Genomic DNA, 20,534 nt, shown 5'->3' with positions numbered 1-20,534 from the left:
ATAATATTTCCTAATCCATTGATAAGGCCTCTTTTATTTCTGGTTGCTGGATAAACTAAATCGAGATTCTCTTGGGCTGTTTTGAGAAGATATTGCAATTTTTTGTCGAAGTTCTGTAGACTGTCGAAGTATGGCTGACTTAGTACATTTTCTATAGCTGTGGTTGTAGTTTGATATTGATATTCCAATGTTTCGATTTCTTGTACTATTGGTTTCAATTGTAAATAGTGGATGAAATCATGGGTGCTAGTTTGGATTCTGGCTTCTACAAGCTTAACTGGAAGGATCCCTGGATTGTCTCGAAGGTCCTGGATTTTCACTTCTTGGGCTGTTACTGAGATACATCTTTTAAGTATTTTTGCGGTTAGTTTTTATTGGTGGTTGATGTTTAATATTTTTCTTATGCACTGTAGTATCTTGGGTATCAACAGTAACAGGATTGGTGTTTTTGACTATTTTAAGGTGAAAATCTGGGGAGCAGTTTGTTTCGTTTCACTGTTTTTCGAGTGTAGATTTTCGTGCTGGGTTTATATGTTAAATATTTTTCTGTTTGCTCTCTTGCAATTTCGTATTTATTTCTTTATACATCTCTTTTGTTTTCAATCTGTGCTCCTGTATGTAATTATTTATGAGTGTTTTATTAATATCAATGTCGAATGGATCTTGAGCATCTAAGTGACCATTAAGGACGTTGATGGGTTTCTGTTTGGTAGCTGAGTGAATAAAGTTGTTGTATGCCATAATGGCGTATAGCATCTGGTCTTTAATGTTAAGTGTTTTCTTTTTTTCTTTTAATATTCGAAGATGCTCTATAATTGTGGAGTGAAAGCGCTCGACCATTCCATTCGATTGCGGGTTATCAGGTGTTATGTAGAGGATTAAGATCTTGTGAGTGTCTACAAATTCTTGTCCACAAGTCCATTTTTAAATTCAGTTACACTATCGAAAATTATCATATGTGGTAGTCCATGGTGGGTGATGAATAGCAGGAATGCGTTTAAGATATTAATCGCGTTTTATCCTTCTATTGGATACGCTTGACCGTATTTTGAAAATGCGTCTATAATGTTAAAGAATTTTTGTCCTGCTGCTTCAAATGTGTGTATGTGAACAATTTTCAGTGGTTTCGTTGGTGTCGGGGTTTCTGTCGTATTTGTTTCTTTGACAAGTATCGCAGGGATTAATATAATCTTCTATATCCTTTTTCAACGTTGGCCAGTAATAGTGTTTTCTGATTTGAATTTCTGTTCGTTAATTCCTCTATGATTTATCTTTTCTTGGTGATAGTCTTGTACGATGGCTTTCTGTCTTTCTGGACAACTCATGTCTTCTAGTAAATTGTTGCATTTTACAAGATCAAATGCAGAATTCTTGAACGTTTCTCGAAGTATGTTGCAGACAGATTGGTAGAGTTCATCAGTTTCTAATATGATGGTATATTTCTTTTTTGTGTCGACGTAGTTCTTGAAGCAGTTGAAAATACCGTTTTTTAAGTCCTTTTTACCTCGTTGGACGTGCATTCTTTTCTTTGTTACGAAGCACTGTTCTGTTATGTGTTTTGCAGGATTGTAATTTACCAATTTGAATATGATCTGGTTGTTATAACAGTTCAATAGTCTTTCGCTGATTGGAATTCCGAGTTTTGGGTTTTCCTCTGTAGAATGCTGGGTACCATCTGTGTTGCGTCTTCTTGGTGTAGCGAACTTGTTGGCTGACTTTCAATCCTTTGGGTTTCTTCTTGTAGAAGTTCGTTTATTACTTCCATTTCTTCTGCAGTTAGGCCGGATGTTTGTTTTTCTTTGATAATTTCGTCTAAGTCATCCATAGGAGCTACTTCATCTGGATCGCATACTGAGTTTGGATGGTTGATCATGGATATGTTGTCATCTTCTTTTCTGGATAATAGACTGATTATTTCTTCTACGTGCTCGTTAACGGTACTTACTTCTTTAGTGTGGATTTCAACATATTATTGGATTTTCCTGTTTTTTATATGACTTCATAATCAAATTCTTCAAGTTTTAGTCTCCATCTAACGAGTTTCGAGTTTAAATCTTTCAAAGAGAATAGCCATTGAAGTGATCGGTGATCGGAGAGAACTTTAAACTTCCTTTCAAATAAATAAGGTCGAAAATATTTAGTAGCCCATACAATTACAAGCATTTTCTTTTCGATGGTAGAATATTTAAGCTCGGTCTCGTTGAGTGTCCTTGATGCATATGCAATGGGTTTGTATTGTCCTATAGGACCCTGTGACAGGATAGCACTTATAGCAACGTTGTTTGCATCTCTGGTGAGATTGAAAGGCTTCGTAAAATCCGGATATTGTAGAAGTGGTTCGTTGGTTAACAGGTTCTTGCAGATTTTGACACAGTTAAGGAATTGTTCGGTTTGTTCTATCTTGGCATCTTTCTTTAAACATAAGGTGAGCGGTTTTGTTATTTTTGCGAAATCCTTGATGAACTTTCTGTAATATCCAAGTAGTCCGAGAAATCCTCTAATCTCCTTGGTAGTCTTTGGTATGGGATAGTCTATGATGGCTTTGATTTTGCTTAAATTTTGTTTTTTTTTCCTTCGGGAGTTACGACGTGACCCAAAAATTTAACTTTTTTTTTAAATTCGCATTTATCTATCTGTATTTTGAACCTAGTTTTTCGTAGTCTTTCGAAGATTTTCTTAAGGTTGACCATATGTCCCTGAAGTGAGGTTGAGTATACGATAATGTCATCCATGTATACTAAGCAGATTTCTCCTGAGTCCTTTAAGCACATTGTTTATTATTCTCTGGAATGTAGAGGGTGCATTCTTAAAAAAAAGCATTCTAAGTTATTCATAATGGCCATTTTCCACGTTAAATGCTGTTTTCTGTATATCTTTCTCTGCCATTTGTATTTGGTGAAATCCACTGGCTAGATCGAGGGTGGAAAAGTATTGACAATGTCCGACTTTATCAAGGATGTCCGTGATATTTGGCATTGGATACCTATCGTCTATAGTCTTCTGGTTTATCTTTCTGTAATCGACTATGATTCTCCATTTACTTTTTTCTGAGGCATCTGGTTTTTTCGGTACCACCCAAATTGGAGATGACCAGGGTGACTGACTTGGTCTGATGATGCCTTGGTGCAGCATTGATGTTATCTGTTTGTGAACCTCTTTTCGATGTACGTGTGGATATCGATAAGATTTTATGAAAACTTATTCATCCGTTGTTCTTATATGGTGTTTAATTTGATTTATAAATGTTAAAGTATCATCCGGATTATGGATTATATCTGCAAATTTTCTGCATAAACGTCTAATGTACATCTCTTCTTCTGGATTTAGATGATCTGTTCTGATGAAAGGATCGCTATTATTGTTTCTGTTTCCATAGAAATGATGTCCGAAGTATACAGGTGATATTCATGAAGATCTATTGGATTGCTTCTAACAGGATCGGTGAGTGCTACTTGAATTGGTTCATCAGTGTTGTTGATCATTTCGGTCTAGACTAGTTGATTGCAGGCTTCACTGAGAGTTTCTCTTAGAATTGCTCTCTGTATTTCTTGTTTTGATATAAGTATGGTGCCTTTTGTTTGTTTTACTGGAAGTCGTACTTGTGTGATTGTTCTGGGTTCCAATTGAATTGTATAAAATTGTGTTTTGTTGGTTTTAGAATAAAAGATAGGGAGAACTGAGTATGCTCTAGTTCGTGTGGATGCTGGAAAATTAAGATGTGCTTGTAGAAGTTTAAAGTTATCGAGGCCGATAAGACCATCAAATGTTTTATGGAATTTAAAAAGGTAGAATTTTAAATTAATATTAGAGTTAAATTCTGGAAAGATTGGAATTTCGGCACAATATTCTTGTGAATGGTTTTGGAATATTAGACTGTCTAAAAACGGTTCGTGTTTGATAAAATTTTTATAAAATTTGGATACAATTTCGGGGTTAAGAAATGATTTGATTGCCCCTGTATCAAGAAGAAGTTTAAGGGGAGGATTTTTAATTTCGATGTATGGAATTTCTTTTTTGTCTGAATAGGAATTGAGTTTGATTATGTATCTTCGTTTTCCTCTTGGAGTTTTGGAAAACTTACATCTTCTTCTTCTTCGTATTGGGCATTTTGGTATTCTTCTACGTGGTAATCATCTGAATATGCGTCCTGATTTGGATAGTAATATGCATTTCTCCATAATAGGCATTGGTACCGTTTTCGTCTTATTGTTAAATGTTAAACAGCTCTTCCACGGTGAACTTTGGGGTGTGTGGTTGCTGTAGCTGTGGCCTTTCTGAAGCTTGAACCTCTATTATGTCCCGTTTGACCTATACTTACAGACATCGGAGGTTGTGTGTTTGCCATAAATTGCTGCCTTGGTGGTTGGAATCGAGCGGGTTGTATTGTCCATCTTGGGGTAAATGTTGGCTGTTGTGGTCGGGACGGTCCTGGATTATTTTCGAAAAATGGTTGATGCAACTGTCGCCTGAGCATGGGTTGTTGCCATTGTGGTGATGTTGTGAACTGCGGCTATCTCTGGGGTTGTATGTGTGTAGAAATCTTATTTGGCAATGAAAAATTGGTTGTTTTCTGCAAATATCTAATATTGTTTTCTTCCTGGATAAATTGAAGAGCGAAAGCAAGATCTGTAGACCTCATAGATCGTACGGTTGATCCCATTGGTTCTCGTAATCCTGCTAAGAACGTAGTTAGGGCCTGTTGTTAAAAGGAGTTCTTTTTACTCCTCTTTACATCTGCATTGTCGGTATGTAGTTCGATGTGATTCGCAATTTTGTTCAAAAGTAACATAACTTTCTCGTGAAATTGTTGAGGAGTTTCATTGGGTCCTTGCTTTATGTTTACCATGTCTCTTGTAAGTAAATTTTTTTCTATTACGTTGATCGGCAAAATTATAAATTAGTGTGGTTCTTATTGTGGGCCAATCTTTACACCCATATACGGAAATGACTTCTCGAGCTTTTCCTTTAATTTTAATTATTACACCACGAGTTATCATGTGATTTTGAAAGTTACCGGGATTATTATGATCCCAGAAATGATTAAGAAGCATTGTAGTAACTTCAATGAAGTTGTGAAGTTCATTAGTGTTACCATCGTAATCAGGTACGATGGAAAGATCTTAATTGGCATCGAAAACGAGAGCAGGAGTGGGTGCCACGGCCATAGTATTTAATTGACTAGTGGGAGTAATAATTATAGATGGTATATCTATGCTATTTAAAGTATTACTTAAAGAACTAATGTTGGCTTTTAAACTAAATTAAGAAGCTAAGGTATTTTGCGAAATAGAAGCAGCACCAGGTTCGATAATCGATTTACTAATAGTTGAAAGAGAATTACTAATTCTAAGAGATGAAGCTTGTGAAGCAATTAAATTATGATTAGAAAAAAGATTAAATTTGCTTACAGATAAATGATGATGCTTGGGTGCATTTGTTTTCAAAGGAACTGGTTTTTTTCTTTCGCTTTCTTTTTATCGCCTTTCGTCATATAAATTGCTAGTGTTGAAGTGATTTCTACACTTCAACACTGACTTTTCGTAGAATTCTGGGGTTCGTAGTATGTAAACACTGACTTCGTAGTATGTAAACGTTCGAGAACGATGAGGATCTTCTGTAGACTCTCCCACTATCGTACTGCACTGTGCCACTTAAAGGTTTTAACCCACGAAGGTACTTTTTAAGACTCTTTAATAACTTTTACAACCATACTGCACTGCTTTATTGATCGAAAATAACTGAATTTAATTACTAGTGAATTTAATAGTACCTATTTCTTTTATAGAAAAATTCAATCCTGACAAAATTTCTGATTGGGATTGCTGCACCGTAATTTGCTCGATGCACACTTACCGTGTAAGCGTGGGTAAGCTGCGTGCAATCGCTGCGGTTCAGCGGTACATGAGAGTTGTGTACACTCGAACAGAGCTGCGGCGAGCAAGCTACTAAGAAGAGACTTGCAAGCGGCGTGGACTGGGAGGACACCACTTTCTGTTACGTCGCCACGTGAACGCGGCTTCCACAACAATTCGGGCGGCTTTGTAGTCTGTGCTAGGCAGTCAGCGAGTACACATTGACTGCGCGATAGATTTCAACGTGGATATAGAACTGTTTATTGTTACTGTTAAAAAACCAGCATGCCTCATGGGTTACGACATCAGAATATTACAGGATTAAGAAGACAAGAGACACATACTTTTTGCGGTAAACGTAAATGCAACCCGTTGCCTATGATCATCCATGCTGCGGGTGAGGCGCAATGAGACTGAAGACACCGAGACACTGCTTAATGTGTATTGACGGGAAAAAAAATAAACCAAGCGCACACATCTTGCTCTCAGCGTGCACGATACTAGTAAAGACGCAAATCTACATCGAGCCTAACCTTACTGCCAAAAGAAAGGACAATCTTTTGTGCTGGGATCAAGAAATCGACCCGGAGGCGGACAAGAAGGACTCATTGAGTATCCTCAGAAAACTCTACAGAATCGACACTTTAATTGCAAGACATTACCTATCATGGAAAGTAGAGGTCAAGATTGGGAAGGAGATGTGAGACATATTTATACCACGAGGCCTCTCAGGTCTCAAACATGAGAGAATCTCATGAAGAAAGTCTACAAATAATAAAATCTAAAATAAAAGTTTGCACATGAAATGTCTATTTATGGCTGGAAAACTCGACAAAGCAAACTAGGAATTAAAAAGAGTAAAATGAGGTCTATTGGACATCAGCGAATTAAGATGGCCAGAGTTAGAAACTTGTAAAAAGTTCCATTTTTCAAATTATTTTTACCATTCCCATCCCAATATCCTCACTCTGTATCTACGCTTCTATAGTACCAAGCAATGGTGTACATGAAACTGATAGAAACGAAATTTCCGTATGTATTTTTTAAATTTGTGTCATACAAATATCATAAAAGCGTGTTAAGCCTGAAAAACAGTTGTACTGCAAATAAAATGATTTGCAGTTATGAAACTCAAAACCCTTTTTTTTTCAATTTATCACCTTACATAATAAGTCAGTTAGCGTCCCTAACAGAGCCAGTGCTACGCTTGAACCACCTATTATTACTAGTTTTAGCCACGATACTTATTTTTATTTAGGCTGAGGCTAAGGATCGGATTCTGCGTGGAAAATAGACACTATCGCCTGAACTTCGGTCCCTAAAAAAATAAGTAAAGTCCATAAAAACTACTAATTAGTTTAGTAAGTACCCTTTACTCTTTAATTATCTCTGGTATTACCCTTGTACCTCTTGTTCTTTTTCTCTTTATTTAGTTTCTCTAAATTAGTTTCTCTCGATGTGGTATCTTTATACACCAATATTCCAATAGCTTTAGCGAAAGACATTATTAAAAAAAAGTGGAATGAAATCAAAGCGTTCACAGACATCCCTCTAGAAGAATTTCTGCTAGCAGTCGAAACAACATTAAAATCAACCTATTTCCTATATAAAAACAAAATCTTCCAACAAACAGATGGATGTGCTATGGGTGCTAGCATATCCAGTGCCATCGCTCAATTAGTTTTAGAGCATCTAGAGGAAATTGTTTTAAATAAAATAGATTTTGATATACCTTTTTTCTATCGCTATATAGATGACTGCTTGAGCGCAGCACCAGAGGATAAAATGGATATTTTACTAAATGAATTCAATAACTTTCACCAAAAACTAAAATTTACATTAGAAATTGAAAAAAATCATCAAATTAATTTTCTGGACCTGACCTTACATAGAGAAAACAGCACTATAACTACTTCATGGTACACCAAAAAAACCTGGTCATCGAGATATCTGAATTTCAACTCTCATCATCCCCTGTCTCAAAAGAAATCAGTAGTTATCGGACTCGCCGATAGAGCTATTAGATTATCCGATCCTATTAATAGACCTCAGGCCATTAGAAAAGCAAAAACAGCACTAACACTTAATTCATACCCACACCACCTTATCGACAACACTTTCAAATCGCGACTGCATAAATTTTACAATAACAATAATAACAATGAAACCAACACGGTAAAGAAAAACTATATGTCTCTTCCCTATATAAAAGGATTATCAGAACAAATTGCAAATCTTCTGTCCAAACATAATATTATGGTTGCTCATAAAGGGCACAATCTTTTGAAAAAGAATTTTACAAGATTAAAAACAAAAACCCCTCTATTAAAAAGATCGCATGTTGTATATGAAATTCCCTGCTCGAATTGTGATGGAGTTTATATTGGACAAACCAGTCAGCTACTTAACTCAAGAATACGTTCCCACAAATATGACAAAAAAAACTCAACCGCCCTCACAAAACATGAAAACGAAAAAAAACATAAATTTGATTTTGAGAAAACCAAGATCCTAAAAAGTGAACCCAACAGGAAAAAGAGAGAGCTTCTAGAGTCTATACAAATAAAAAAAAAATAATAATGCAATAAATGATAAAAAAGATGTCAAAAATTTGAACAAAATATATTTTAACTTAATTTAAAAACACATAATAAGACAATCTCAGAACGCCTATGATGTTAAAATAACTGGTTGTTTAAACGATAAACTAACTTCAATAAACAACACATTAGATCTAAAATATATTTTACATGTAGTGACTTAGTGGGTATGTCCTATGTTTTTAATATTATTTTAATTGTGACGTCTACTTTTTAGTAACAAAATTTTTACATGCTTGGTAAGTCAAAAGTTTAACTTTTAAATCGTATTATGTCTGTCATAAAATGTTTTTTTAGTCAATATTACTTCTTGAAAAAGGCATGGATTTCCTGCCGAAACGTCGAATAAATATATGAAAATGCCTTAGTACCAAATCAAATTTTTTTATGAACCTAAGCCCAAGAAAATCCACTAAAAAAATATATATTAAGGTTCAAGAACTAAACTCAAACTATATATATATATATATATATATATATATATATATATATATATATATATATATATATATATATATATATATATATATATATATATATGTATATATATATATGTATATATCAAAAGTAAAGGAAATTGAAAATTATTTTGAATATGATATTTAAAAAAAATGTAACCTCAAACTTTCCTCTAAAATATAAATATTTATAACCATCCCAAATAAGCTAAATTGGTTTCATATGTTGTTTTGGTCATTCTTGTACATTTTTGTCATACATTATGAACCAATCTATTTGCGCTCAGCAAATATTTTCAATAACCCAACATGCATGTTTTTTTCAGATATCCGAAAACTATTCTAATATACAGTATTAGAAGAGGACCCTTATAACTGAACAGTTAACCAAAATATTATATGAAATAACGGATGATCAAGCTAAACATTCCGAGATTGACGGGGACTCAGATGCTGAGGATGTAGTAGAACCCGACACATTATCAGAAAGATCGTCTAGCAGAAGTTCGCCTTCAATACTGCCGTCTACTCCGTCTGGAAGTGGTACAGCCAAAATAGACATAGTAACTAACTATAAGCTTCTACGTACGCCTCTACAATTTACGACTGTTTAGAACACGAGGATTCAGATGATTCTGTAGCAGACAGAGATTACCAGCCCGAAAACCCCCTTCAAAACAAAAATATGAATGCTTCATTATCAAGTGAAGATGAAGCAACTTTCGTTTCAATGTTACCAATGATTTTTAGGGGTGATCTAAAGAACCAAGAATACCTACTGAATTTAAAAATTGTAATTATGCAGAATTTTTGAGTTCGAAATTAATACCGTCTTCTGAAGACCCAGTAAGTTTCTTTAATATTTTTTTTAATGGCACCTTTGTAGAACAGTTAAATTTATATGCTGTCCAAGCCAACAAAAATTTAGATTTGTCCTTCGAAGCATTGAAAGCTTTTCTAGGAATTGGATTTAACAGTTTACCTTCTATCAAAAAATACTGGTCTGCAGATCCAAATTTTCATAATGAAAGAATTACTAATAGTTTCCCTCTAAAGATATTTCTTAAAATACCAAGATATATCCATTTGAATGATAACCAACAAATGCCAGCCAGAGGAACTTGGGAATTTGACCCAATTTGTACAACTTGAAGTTGTACAAAGGGACCTCTTATTCAAAAATTAAAAAAAAAACCTTTATGGAATTTTTTTCTCTGGATAAAAATATGATTGCCTTTAAAGGAAGGACTACTTTGAAACAGTACATGTCAATGAAACCCATAAAGAGGGGTATAAAAATGAATATAGATTCAAATTGGCTACCAGGCTTATAAAAGATTCTTCTGCGACAAAAAAAATTGGGCGGGCATTGAACATAGAGTATTTTCAAAATGTTGGTCATTTGCCGAGGAAAACCACGTGAAGACGATGCCAACAGTGCTCAAAAACGGGATTACAGAAACGCAGTGATATAGAGTGCGTAGACTATAAAGTGCCTTTGGTTGGATTGTCTTAAACCATATCATTCAAGTGCCTGAATTTTTATTTTTACTATATTTTTGTTTGTTTATTACAATATTGTGCAGTATTTTTGTATTATTTAAAGTCCTACAGCATTTTTTTCATAGAAAAAACAAAAATATTGCCTAAATTTTCAACATATATATATATATATATATATATATATATATATATATATATATATATATATATATATATATATATATATATATATATATATATATATATATATATTGTTATGATGTGTTGTTTGTTTGAATGATGAGCAATGAGTATTTTTAATAATATAGGGTTTTTATCGCGGTTCTCAAAGAATTAGTTTGTAAGTACTTTTTTAAATTATCTTTATTATAACTATTATGAAACACACATATATATCTAACCTAGCCAATGTAAATTTAAAATAAACTATCTTTAAATTGATACTCTTATAAAACTAATTAAATTCTATAGACAATGTAAAATTTAAACAAACTATCTTCAAAATTGAAATTGTTATGACATTAACTAAATTATATTAACAAAATTTTGTACCTTTCTTTCACTGAATGCCTAAATGAACTGTTTTCCACTATATAGATTCTAATCACCACTGAATGTCTTCGTACTTCGGTTATCCTTGTTTTTGTGAAATTACTTTTTCCAATTATCAGCTTCTACCAATTTAAGATATAGTTTTCTTCACCAGCATTTATACACCACCAGCAAACAGCATTTATATTTATTCTTCTTTTCAATATTCCAATATCCAATTATTATAAGTTGATTTATACTAATCTCCAACCATAATATAATTTAATTTCTTCCAATATACTTTTTTTAATCTTCAATAATTATTTGTGTATAATTATAAATGTGCATTAAATTATATGCATAATTTTTAATCTTCATTTAACTCACTATATTAAACAATTTGACTATTTGTACCTGATTCACTGACTCCAACTAACTTTCATATTTCTTACTAAACTTTTCTGACTGACTTCTTGAAATTCTGAACAATTTACTTCACTACTAACTTTCATAATAAAACTGGCCTGACTTCTGACTAAAAACTTCCAAAACTGCCATCTTGAATCCAAATCACGGGTATTTATATCTTTTGGATATTCTAGAACCATCTCGTAAGATATCATGTTCTATTTAATTCTATTTAATACATGTCTGAATTTTCTGGAACAAACCATTTCGCAAACATGGCCATCTCCGGAGATCCAGAGAATTCCATTCTTTTCTATTAATAATTTTGTTTACATTTAGGCTTTTCAGATCAGAATAAACCTTCAAATTAGTAACTAACACTCTAATTTAATAAAATACACATTTCAAACAATATAACCCCACTTATATTCGTAAAATTCTTAAAATGACACTTAGGAATGGAGGGTATAGTGTGTTGCCTAGTCACATGGCTCACTTAAAAATATCTACAAAATCATAACTACTATAATACAACTTTTTACAATTATTATATGCTAATTTCTTAAAATGCCCTCACATAAATAATTTTTATAAAATTCTCTAGTATATAACTTATTTAAAACAACCAAATATCTAATATTATGTAGTATATAACTTATAAATCATTTTCTATAAACCCTAATTGTCACAATATATATATATATATATATATATATATATATATATATATATATATATATATATATATATATATATATATGGGAGTAGAAAGGGATTGGAAATTCCTTTCACACTGTAACTTTTGAAGATCTCAGTCAGATAAGAGGAGAAAAGGAACAAAGCAAGATGTTACTATTTATTCCATATATTAGGGGAAACGTTTCGTTTTCTACTTACAAAACAGCATCCGTCCAAATCTACGAGAGTAATACTCCTTCAGAAGAATTAGTGAAGTTCTTAAAATTAAAAGAGAAGGCCAATAAGTGACCTTTCATGTTGATTGAAAGGAAAATAGTAATGTAAAATGTGACTTACATGAGCACTAATATAATATCGATGGTAATTACAGCTACCAGTGTTACAAATATTTGGTCAAAATGTTAAAAATATACATCATGTAATCTTATTGGTAAGATTACAATCACTTACTTAATCCATGAAAAATTAGATTTAAACAAGTATATTTGAATATTCAAAATAGCTTTAATTAATAAATGAAACTTGGAAAACAGCACCCTGGCAATTACTTAAAAATTTAAAATAATTGCCAGAAGAGTGTTTTCCAAGTTTCATTCCATTCATTTTCCAAGTCTGATAATTTTATGGGTCTATAAAGTGATGACTTCGTACACGTCCCTTTTTGCGGTTTATTAAAAAAATTAAAGATCGAATCAGTAAAATCAGCAGAATTCGACCCAAGTCTGTTTAAAGTTACAAAGACAATACCACAAGCTGAATATCGTCCGAAAAGCTAACTGCATTTTTGTCCACTGACATTGTTAATGTTTACTGCAGTTGCAAATGAAACGAAACTATAAACCTTGGTTGCCATCTATGTTTATATACCTTACCAACGTTTTTATTTTTTTAATAATTTTCTGACTTTTAAACGTAAAATATTTTATCTTCACAAAACTCATTTTTTTTGCCTTAAGCCAAAATTATACCTGAAAAACGTCTCCTATATAATATCGTTTGTCTCCATATTCAATGAAATTTAGAACTGGTTGAGGTACTACTAGTTTACCTAAAAAAAAATAATTTAAAAATAAAATGCCAGAATTATATTTGTTTAACAATATTCCATCATATTCCAAGCATATAGTATATACGTATATAGGTAAGACGTCAGAGGAAGGTGAGGTATCATACAACCTACTGAAATGGGGTTATCGGTTAAGGAGAAATAGTATTACTCCAATCGTCAGAGACGAAAATGTCACTCAACCTCTAAACTCATACGAACAAGCTGAATTTTGTCGAGAATATTAATTTTCGAACCTTAAAAAAGATGCAAACAAGTTTACCACTTTTACCCCTGGGCTTCTCCCTAAAACCCTCCTCGCAGGGGGGTAAAAACGCAAAAAATCGATTTACCAAGAATCTGTACGCCGCAAAAAAAAATGTTTTAAATAAATAATGTAGCTGAGATAATTTTAAACAAATTTTTTTATTATCACTTTTTGTATAAAATAAACCGTTCTCTCAGAAATAACGCTTGAAGCCACCGTCGATTTTGAACGTCAGTTACGTGCGCGAAATCAATGTTCAATAAAATTTGTATCAGCTTGACGGTAAAAGTAAAAATTCCATATCTTTTCATCCAAGTGTCCAACCAAAAAAAATCAAGATGCGTTTTAAAGGTAAAGAGTTTGCTTTCGTATGCAATTTTTGTATTTTGCCGCAACTAAACTTAGAATTTATAAAGGAGGTAAATAAATGAACGTTGCGCGATTTTTGCAATTTTTTATGATTTTCATAAAATCAAGACAATCTATTCCTTTTATTGTGACCACTAAAAAGTTTCGATTACTAAAGCCTGACCTTCAAAACCTATAGCATGAAATTTTAGATTTGTGTTTTGGCAATAAATGTGACGCATTTAAAATATGCTTAAAAAGCGTTGGATTTAAACTTTCACATAACAAACAATCTTAAACGTTTAAAACTTTTTTTTTCAATAAACCTAGTACGTTTTCCAAAAGAACCAAACTTCCTTTATAAACTGCACCTAAAAGCGTCTTCTTGGAGGCATTTCGCATGACGCACGATCGTTTGAAATGTAAAACATTAAATTCTGCGTTTTTTTATTTATATTTTAAATACCTTATGTTTGCTGCCACAACTCAAAATTGAAATTTCATGTCATAGATTTTAAAGACTAAGACTAAGTTTATAAAAACTGAGTTTATTGACGGCAAAAACAGAAACTGTAAACGAAAGCTGCACTCTTTACCTTTAAACCGCATTTTGATTTTTGTCGATAGGACACTTGGATCAAAAGATATAGAATTTTTACCGTCGAGCTGATACAAATTGTATTGAACTTTGATTTCGCCCACGTAACTGACATTTAAAATCGACGTCCGCTTCAAGCGTTATTTCTGAGAGAACATTTCATTCTACAGAAAAGTGCTAATAAATATTTTTGTTTAAAATTATCTCAGCAACATTTTTTATTTGAAACTTTTTTTCTACGACGTACAGATACTGCTCAAATCGATTTTTTTTTATTTTATCTCCCTACGAGGGGGGTTTTAGGGGTAAACCCGGGAGTAAAAGTGGTAAACTTTTTTGCATCTTTTTTGGAGTCTCAAAATATATATTCTCGACAAAATTTAGGTTGTTCGTATGATTTTTAGGGGTCAACACTCTGACTGCCTGTTTTATATCTTTAAAATAATTTTTAGTGATCCATTGAAGAGACCAGAGAACGCAATTTTATTTTTTTGATATGAATAGTGAGTTAGTATGGTATAAGCTTAAGTTTAAGTTTGTAGGGTCGCGTAGGGGACCCTTGTCCCCTGGCGCTATTTTTGAAAAGGAAATGCAGAGTGGTTTCGCGCTGTATTTCTAAATTAGCAGCTCTACTGAAAATTTTATACAATATTATTTGTAGAAAATTAAATAAAGTATAACTTTATTGTTTTACTTTTCATCGTAAAATAAAAAAGTTATAAACAAAAATACCTTTTTGAACAAATCTCAAAAATGACATTAGAGTAATTTTAGACGTTTTTTTTTTATTAATGAAGTAACTTTTACCGTACAGAATTCTAAAAAATGACAGTTTTTTTGTATCATAACTAATAATATATAACAATCGAACTTTCTTTTATATTAACATTCAAGTTTTGAAGATTACAAAAAAAAATTTTTTTCATCGGTCTTGTATTTTAAAGGTGGCGCCAAAAACTTTTCGTCCAAAAATCTGCTCCATGGTGGATTTAATATCTGTCTAGATTAAATCTATAAAGGCTCTTTGAATTAAAGGCTTTTAAAAAAGAAGTGCCCTTACGTAATAGTTTACAAGAAAAATTAAATATTCCTAAAAGGAAACAAACTGGTAGACATTTGAAAACATTGTTCAAAAATTGACCTTTTTTTCGTCGTTTTTTAGCCACAAAGATTTTATCATTATTTTGTTTTTGGTCAGATTGTGATACTATATAGAAAACCAAAACAAACAAAATACGTCAAGGTTTTTTAAAATCGACCGATTATTACCGGAGATTAACTCTCCACGAGTTTTAAAAACGTATTTTTTCTCACAGCTTTATTTTCCGGATCTAGTCGGTTGATTTTATTAAACCTTCATCCATTTTGTTTGTTTTGGTTTTCTTTATAATAGTTTACCACAATTTAACCACAAAAAATAATAATACAATTTTTTTCACCAAAAAAAGTCAAAAAGATGGTGAGTTTTTGAACAATTTTTTCAAATGTCCACGATTTTGTTTATTTTTTAGAATGTTTAATTTTTACTAAGTTAGTAGAAAAGTTGTTATAATTTGTCCTAAACAGTTTAGCTGTTCTTCTCCCTCTACTTAATATTTCAGTTGTTCTACCTACATATATCGCTACTGTCATTTCATCGCAAATCTAAGGATCTTCCCTTTAGTGCTATGACAAGTACTACTGAAGTCAAAACATCTCTTATCGTCATCAATCTCTTACTTTTATTTCAACGGATGGGCATTTCAAAAGAGACAGTCGGTGATATCAAACAATATCATGCATACGATTTAGCACCTTTTTCATTGACATTATTCGCTAAGGATGGCATGAGAAAAGGTATTAAGTTGTCTTTGTTTATTGCCTTTACACCAGTAGAACGATCCTCTAGTAAAACGCACAGAACTCATTTTGCCATGGATGGTGGTTTTCTGTTGCATAAGGTAGTTAGGAATCGGAATTCGTCTTTGAACAAAATTCTTGAGAATTCTTTTGGGTGTGTACTAGGACACTATGGACTATCTGCAAGTATAATATTTGCTGGGTACTCCGAAAAGTTTGATATCGGAGAAACAAAGTAGTGGAGATCAGTGAAGTTTCAATATTATTTCAAGATAAATTGCTTGTACATGAAAAGAACAAAATAAACTTAGACCTCCTCAAAACTGCTCTATCAGAGCTTGCTGAAACAGTTACCAAAAATACATTGACCTTGTTATCGCTTTCTTCAACATAAGATGCAGCCTATTTTCACAGTCTCCGAGTTTATCTCCGAGTTAAGTCGTGGTTCAGCAAATACTGTGATCCTGAGGATTGGAGCTAGACAAGCATGGACAAATTTATGTACCAATCCAAAGTTGCAAAACTCCAGCACCTTCCGAACTTCTGAACTTCTTAATTTTCTGCAGATGCAAGAGAAACTATGAAAGTATGCGTGGTTGCCGAACAGCCGCCTCAATTGCTGTGGTAAAATCTGCAGTAACATCATGGAAATATTAAAATAAATCGAAGAAAATAATTCGACTATGAATATACCTCATAGGTGGTGAGAAAACGTGTCGATAATAAATTAATAATAATATAGAAATATTAAGAAAAGGATAAATTATATGAATAAAAAATATATATATATATTAGAAAACTAAATCTAATGGTTCGTTTTTATTGTATTTTTATGAGTATTCAGGAACTCCGTCAAATTCGGAGCACTATAAAATCCAGATAAATTAATGAAAATAATCAAATTACTAATGAAAACTACTCATCGAAAAACTTTGTATAATATTGACCAGAGAAAATGTTAAAAGAAGTCGCAAAAGATAATTTGTTATCAGCGGGGGATCACCTTTTAATCACCCCCCCCCCCCCACCCAACACATCAAAAAAATAAAATTGCGTCTTCTGAAAGTGACTTAAAAAATATTACATTTCAAAATGGACAAATGGACAATACCGTTAATGTAAAGATCGGTCTGTCACCTGAGTTCTGTAAATGATTTTAACATGATATATTTTATACAAGAATATAAAAAATATGGTACAGAAAAATATACGATAATACATAGTAAAATTAGGAAACAATTAGAGCCGCTAAGGAAGGATGGTTAAGAGAGAAATTTGCAATTTAAGTGAAAATTAAATTAAAATGTGAAAATTTAAGTACATCAGTACTATTAGGCGAAACTCAACTACAATCGAATCAATTATTTCTGAAAGGGCTTAAGTGCTATTTCGGTCATTTTTCTTTTAATATGCGAAATTAATTATTGACCCAAAACCTACCGTTTGGTACAGAAATAAACTAAATTTGATTGTTCCTTACTTGCATTTCTGTGTAAGAAAATAATGGTGAAGCGCAGAAAAGACCTAAGTAAACTAACTTAGTCCCTTTAAGAAACAAATATTGAACTTTGTGTCACGCTATATTTGGCCTTGCACTCTGTTTTGGTTTAAAATGCAAGCCTCGTGTCGCGAAATATTTTCAGTGATTTACCGGCTTCGATACTCTGTGCAGTTAAGAGTAATATAATCACATTTTTCTGGCAATATGTCTAGTTCGGACGAAAATAGAAGCACTGAAACTGAATGGGAGCCACCTCAATCAGATAATCCTAGAAAAAGACTGCGAGGTGTGAGAAATGATGATCATTACCAAAGAAATTTAATCAAAAAAGCTAGTCAGTGGTACTGCGTGTACAGATTATAAAGGTAGGATGGTTGCTGCGGGCAAATAAAGTTATATATTGAATAGCCTAGGTATATAGATGCGTTATTTTTTAGTTGTAAAATAAGGTGTTTTACTAAGCTAAACGATAAGCAAAAGCAAATAGTATTTGAGAATTTCTACAAAATGCAATTTTTCATCATAATTCATGATTCATCAGAAAAATGTAGCAAAGCGAAGAAGCCAGAAAAATGAAAACAATAAATTAAGGGAAGTATCTTTTGATCCTTTTATTCGCGTTGGAGATCTGAAAGTTAAAGTGTTTTGTAGGGCTTTTTTAAATTTGCATTGTGTATCCAAAAAAATTATAAAGTGAATAAAATTATTGATTAAAAATAATTTGACTTCTAGAGAAGTGTGGCAAAAATATTAAACGGGCAATGTAGAACATCAAAACATATTAATTCGTCAGCACATTCAAAGCTATCTTTACATTAAAATTTGGTCGTCCTCAAATAGAAACATGCGTAAAAAGAATTGTGAAGAGTGAAACATGTGAAGAGTTGAATTTAAAAATCAAAATTCCCTCTTTGGTAGATGCCTCAAAAAAAGTAGCTGCTGTAGAAATGTTGGTACACAAAAAAAGGGACAACAAGTTTGATACGAATTTAAAGGATACTGTTAAAGAGTGTTAAGATTTGACTATGTATATGCAAAATATTCATCTACCACATATACCTGTACAAGAAGTCTTCTATAAGACCCAACTAACGGTTAATTTATTTTGCATAATATTAAAACAGAAAATTCTTTTTTCTATATTTATCACGAAGGACAGGCCAATAAGAGCCCTAATGAAGAATGCACCTTTTTGCTTGATTATATAAAAAATTATAAACAACCCAACATAAAAAAGTTGAAACTTTTTTGTGACAACTGCCCTGGGCAAAATAAGAACCACACTATTATAACATTAAGTCTGCCCTTACAGATGTGAGGCGCTTCGATAAAATTGAACATTATTTTTCCATTGAGGGCACTCCTTCTTGACCTATGACAGGTATTTCGGTGTCATAAAAAGGTACTAAAATTTGACAGAATATTTAAAATTTATAAGTACACAGAAATGATTGTTAATTCAAGTACCAAAAGCAAAAATAAATGTTTCTTGTTTTCAAAAAACTCATTTTGCAATTTGGACCTTTAACCATTATGTATATAGCTACGAAACTCCAGGTTATGTAAGGGCAACGGTATATATTAATACCATTTTTGGTGTTAATCACTTCCATTTGGCTTTACCGAAACACAACAGCCAATTTAATATCGAATGGCCCAAAATACCAGCATATCCTGAAGACATGGTGCAAATTTTGGAAACAAAAATAGGCCATTTGCAAAACCTTAACCAGTGGGTACCAGAAGATAAGCAAGAATTTTACGTCAACATCATAAATTTCTGGAAGATCAAGAAATCAAATAATAGAACTAAAAACCATGTTTTTTTTTCGATTTTGTTTTAAACTTTGTAAGAATAATGATTTATTTCTATGTTTTATATTACATTATTTCTTTAATTTTGGTTAAATATATGTGTGTGGCTGTTTTTCACAATAAAATTATCATATTATAGGACTATATAAAAACCTAAAAAATTAAATTTGCTTAATAAAATGTATATTTTTGAAAGGACCTAAGTTAATTTTTTTGGAAAATCTGTCCAATAAAGAAAATCCAAAATTCTAGATTGATTTGAATAATACACACCTTTAACCTAACCCTACTAATGAAAAAAAAGAATAAAAAATTTAAAATAGGTAAAAAATAAACAACAACATTTTTCGGTTTTTCTCAAAACTTCGCTTAGTCCCTTTAAGAAATAATTGATTTAATTATTTGTGAATATATCCAACAATAGGTTCTATAGAACGATTTGATTTTTAAAATGCATTACAGAGTTGAAATGGATTATAAAAAGAACAGGAAAAAATCCAGAAGATTAAGATAAAAGGTAGTAGATAGATAACAATGCGCGGTATACTAACATCCTTGAACATTGACCTTGAAATTAAGGATTTTGAATTTTAAGTAGAACATAATAATAATTGCATATATATTAAATATGTATCTTACCTTTATCTTCAATTGGTCCTTCATCTAAATTAATCAGTTTAGCAATCACACTATTAAAATAAAATAGGATGACTAACATTAGAATAGCAACAAACTTGATACACAACATGTTTACTAAACTAGTTTGCAATATTCTTAATTCAACCGTAGTCGATCGGTAAGATCGCCTCTTACGTTATAGGTTTTTTGTTTAATAATGTTTGCTTGGTTGGTTTTGCTTACTATTAAAATATAAATGATGATTCATTGGGTCTCCCATACAAATTTTCATATTTTCTTATCACAATGAATTTCTTAGCCGCCTCTTAGTGTTATCAAATATCGTGATAAACCACAAATATAATATTTTTATTGTCTTAGAAAATACTTTAGACATAAGGTCGGATCTGTGAAAAAACGATGACATTTGGATGTGAGAGGTCGCTGATTT

At 32.1% G+C, this 20,534-nt stretch overlaps 1 protein-coding gene across 1 annotated transcript in view; it reads right to left on the bottom strand.

The window, feature by feature from the left end:
• Positions 1-20,317, bottom strand: part of LOC140446922 (C-type lectin mosGCTL-7-like) — a 42,963-nt gene extending 22,646 nt beyond the window's left edge. The window contains exons 1-2 of the mRNA XM_072539514.1: positions 20,105-20,317; positions 13,020-13,099 (exon numbers count right to left, since the gene is read on the bottom strand). Coding sequence (XP_072395615.1) covers positions 13,020-13,099; positions 20,105-20,213 — 189 coding nt within the window. The 5' untranslated portion in view covers positions 20,214-20,317. The remainder of the gene's footprint in view (positions 1-13,019; positions 13,100-20,104) is intronic.
• Between the last annotated feature and the right edge of the window lie 217 nt (positions 20,318-20,534).

Source organism: Diabrotica undecimpunctata, chromosome 7, assembly GCF_040954645.1.
Source record: "Diabrotica undecimpunctata isolate CICGRU chromosome 7, icDiaUnde3, whole genome shotgun sequence".
Classification (NCBI taxonomy): Eukaryota; Metazoa; Arthropoda; class Insecta; order Coleoptera; family Chrysomelidae; genus Diabrotica; species Diabrotica undecimpunctata.
Note: the sequence above shows the minus strand (reverse complement) of the source record. Positions and strands in the feature narration are given on the sequence as shown.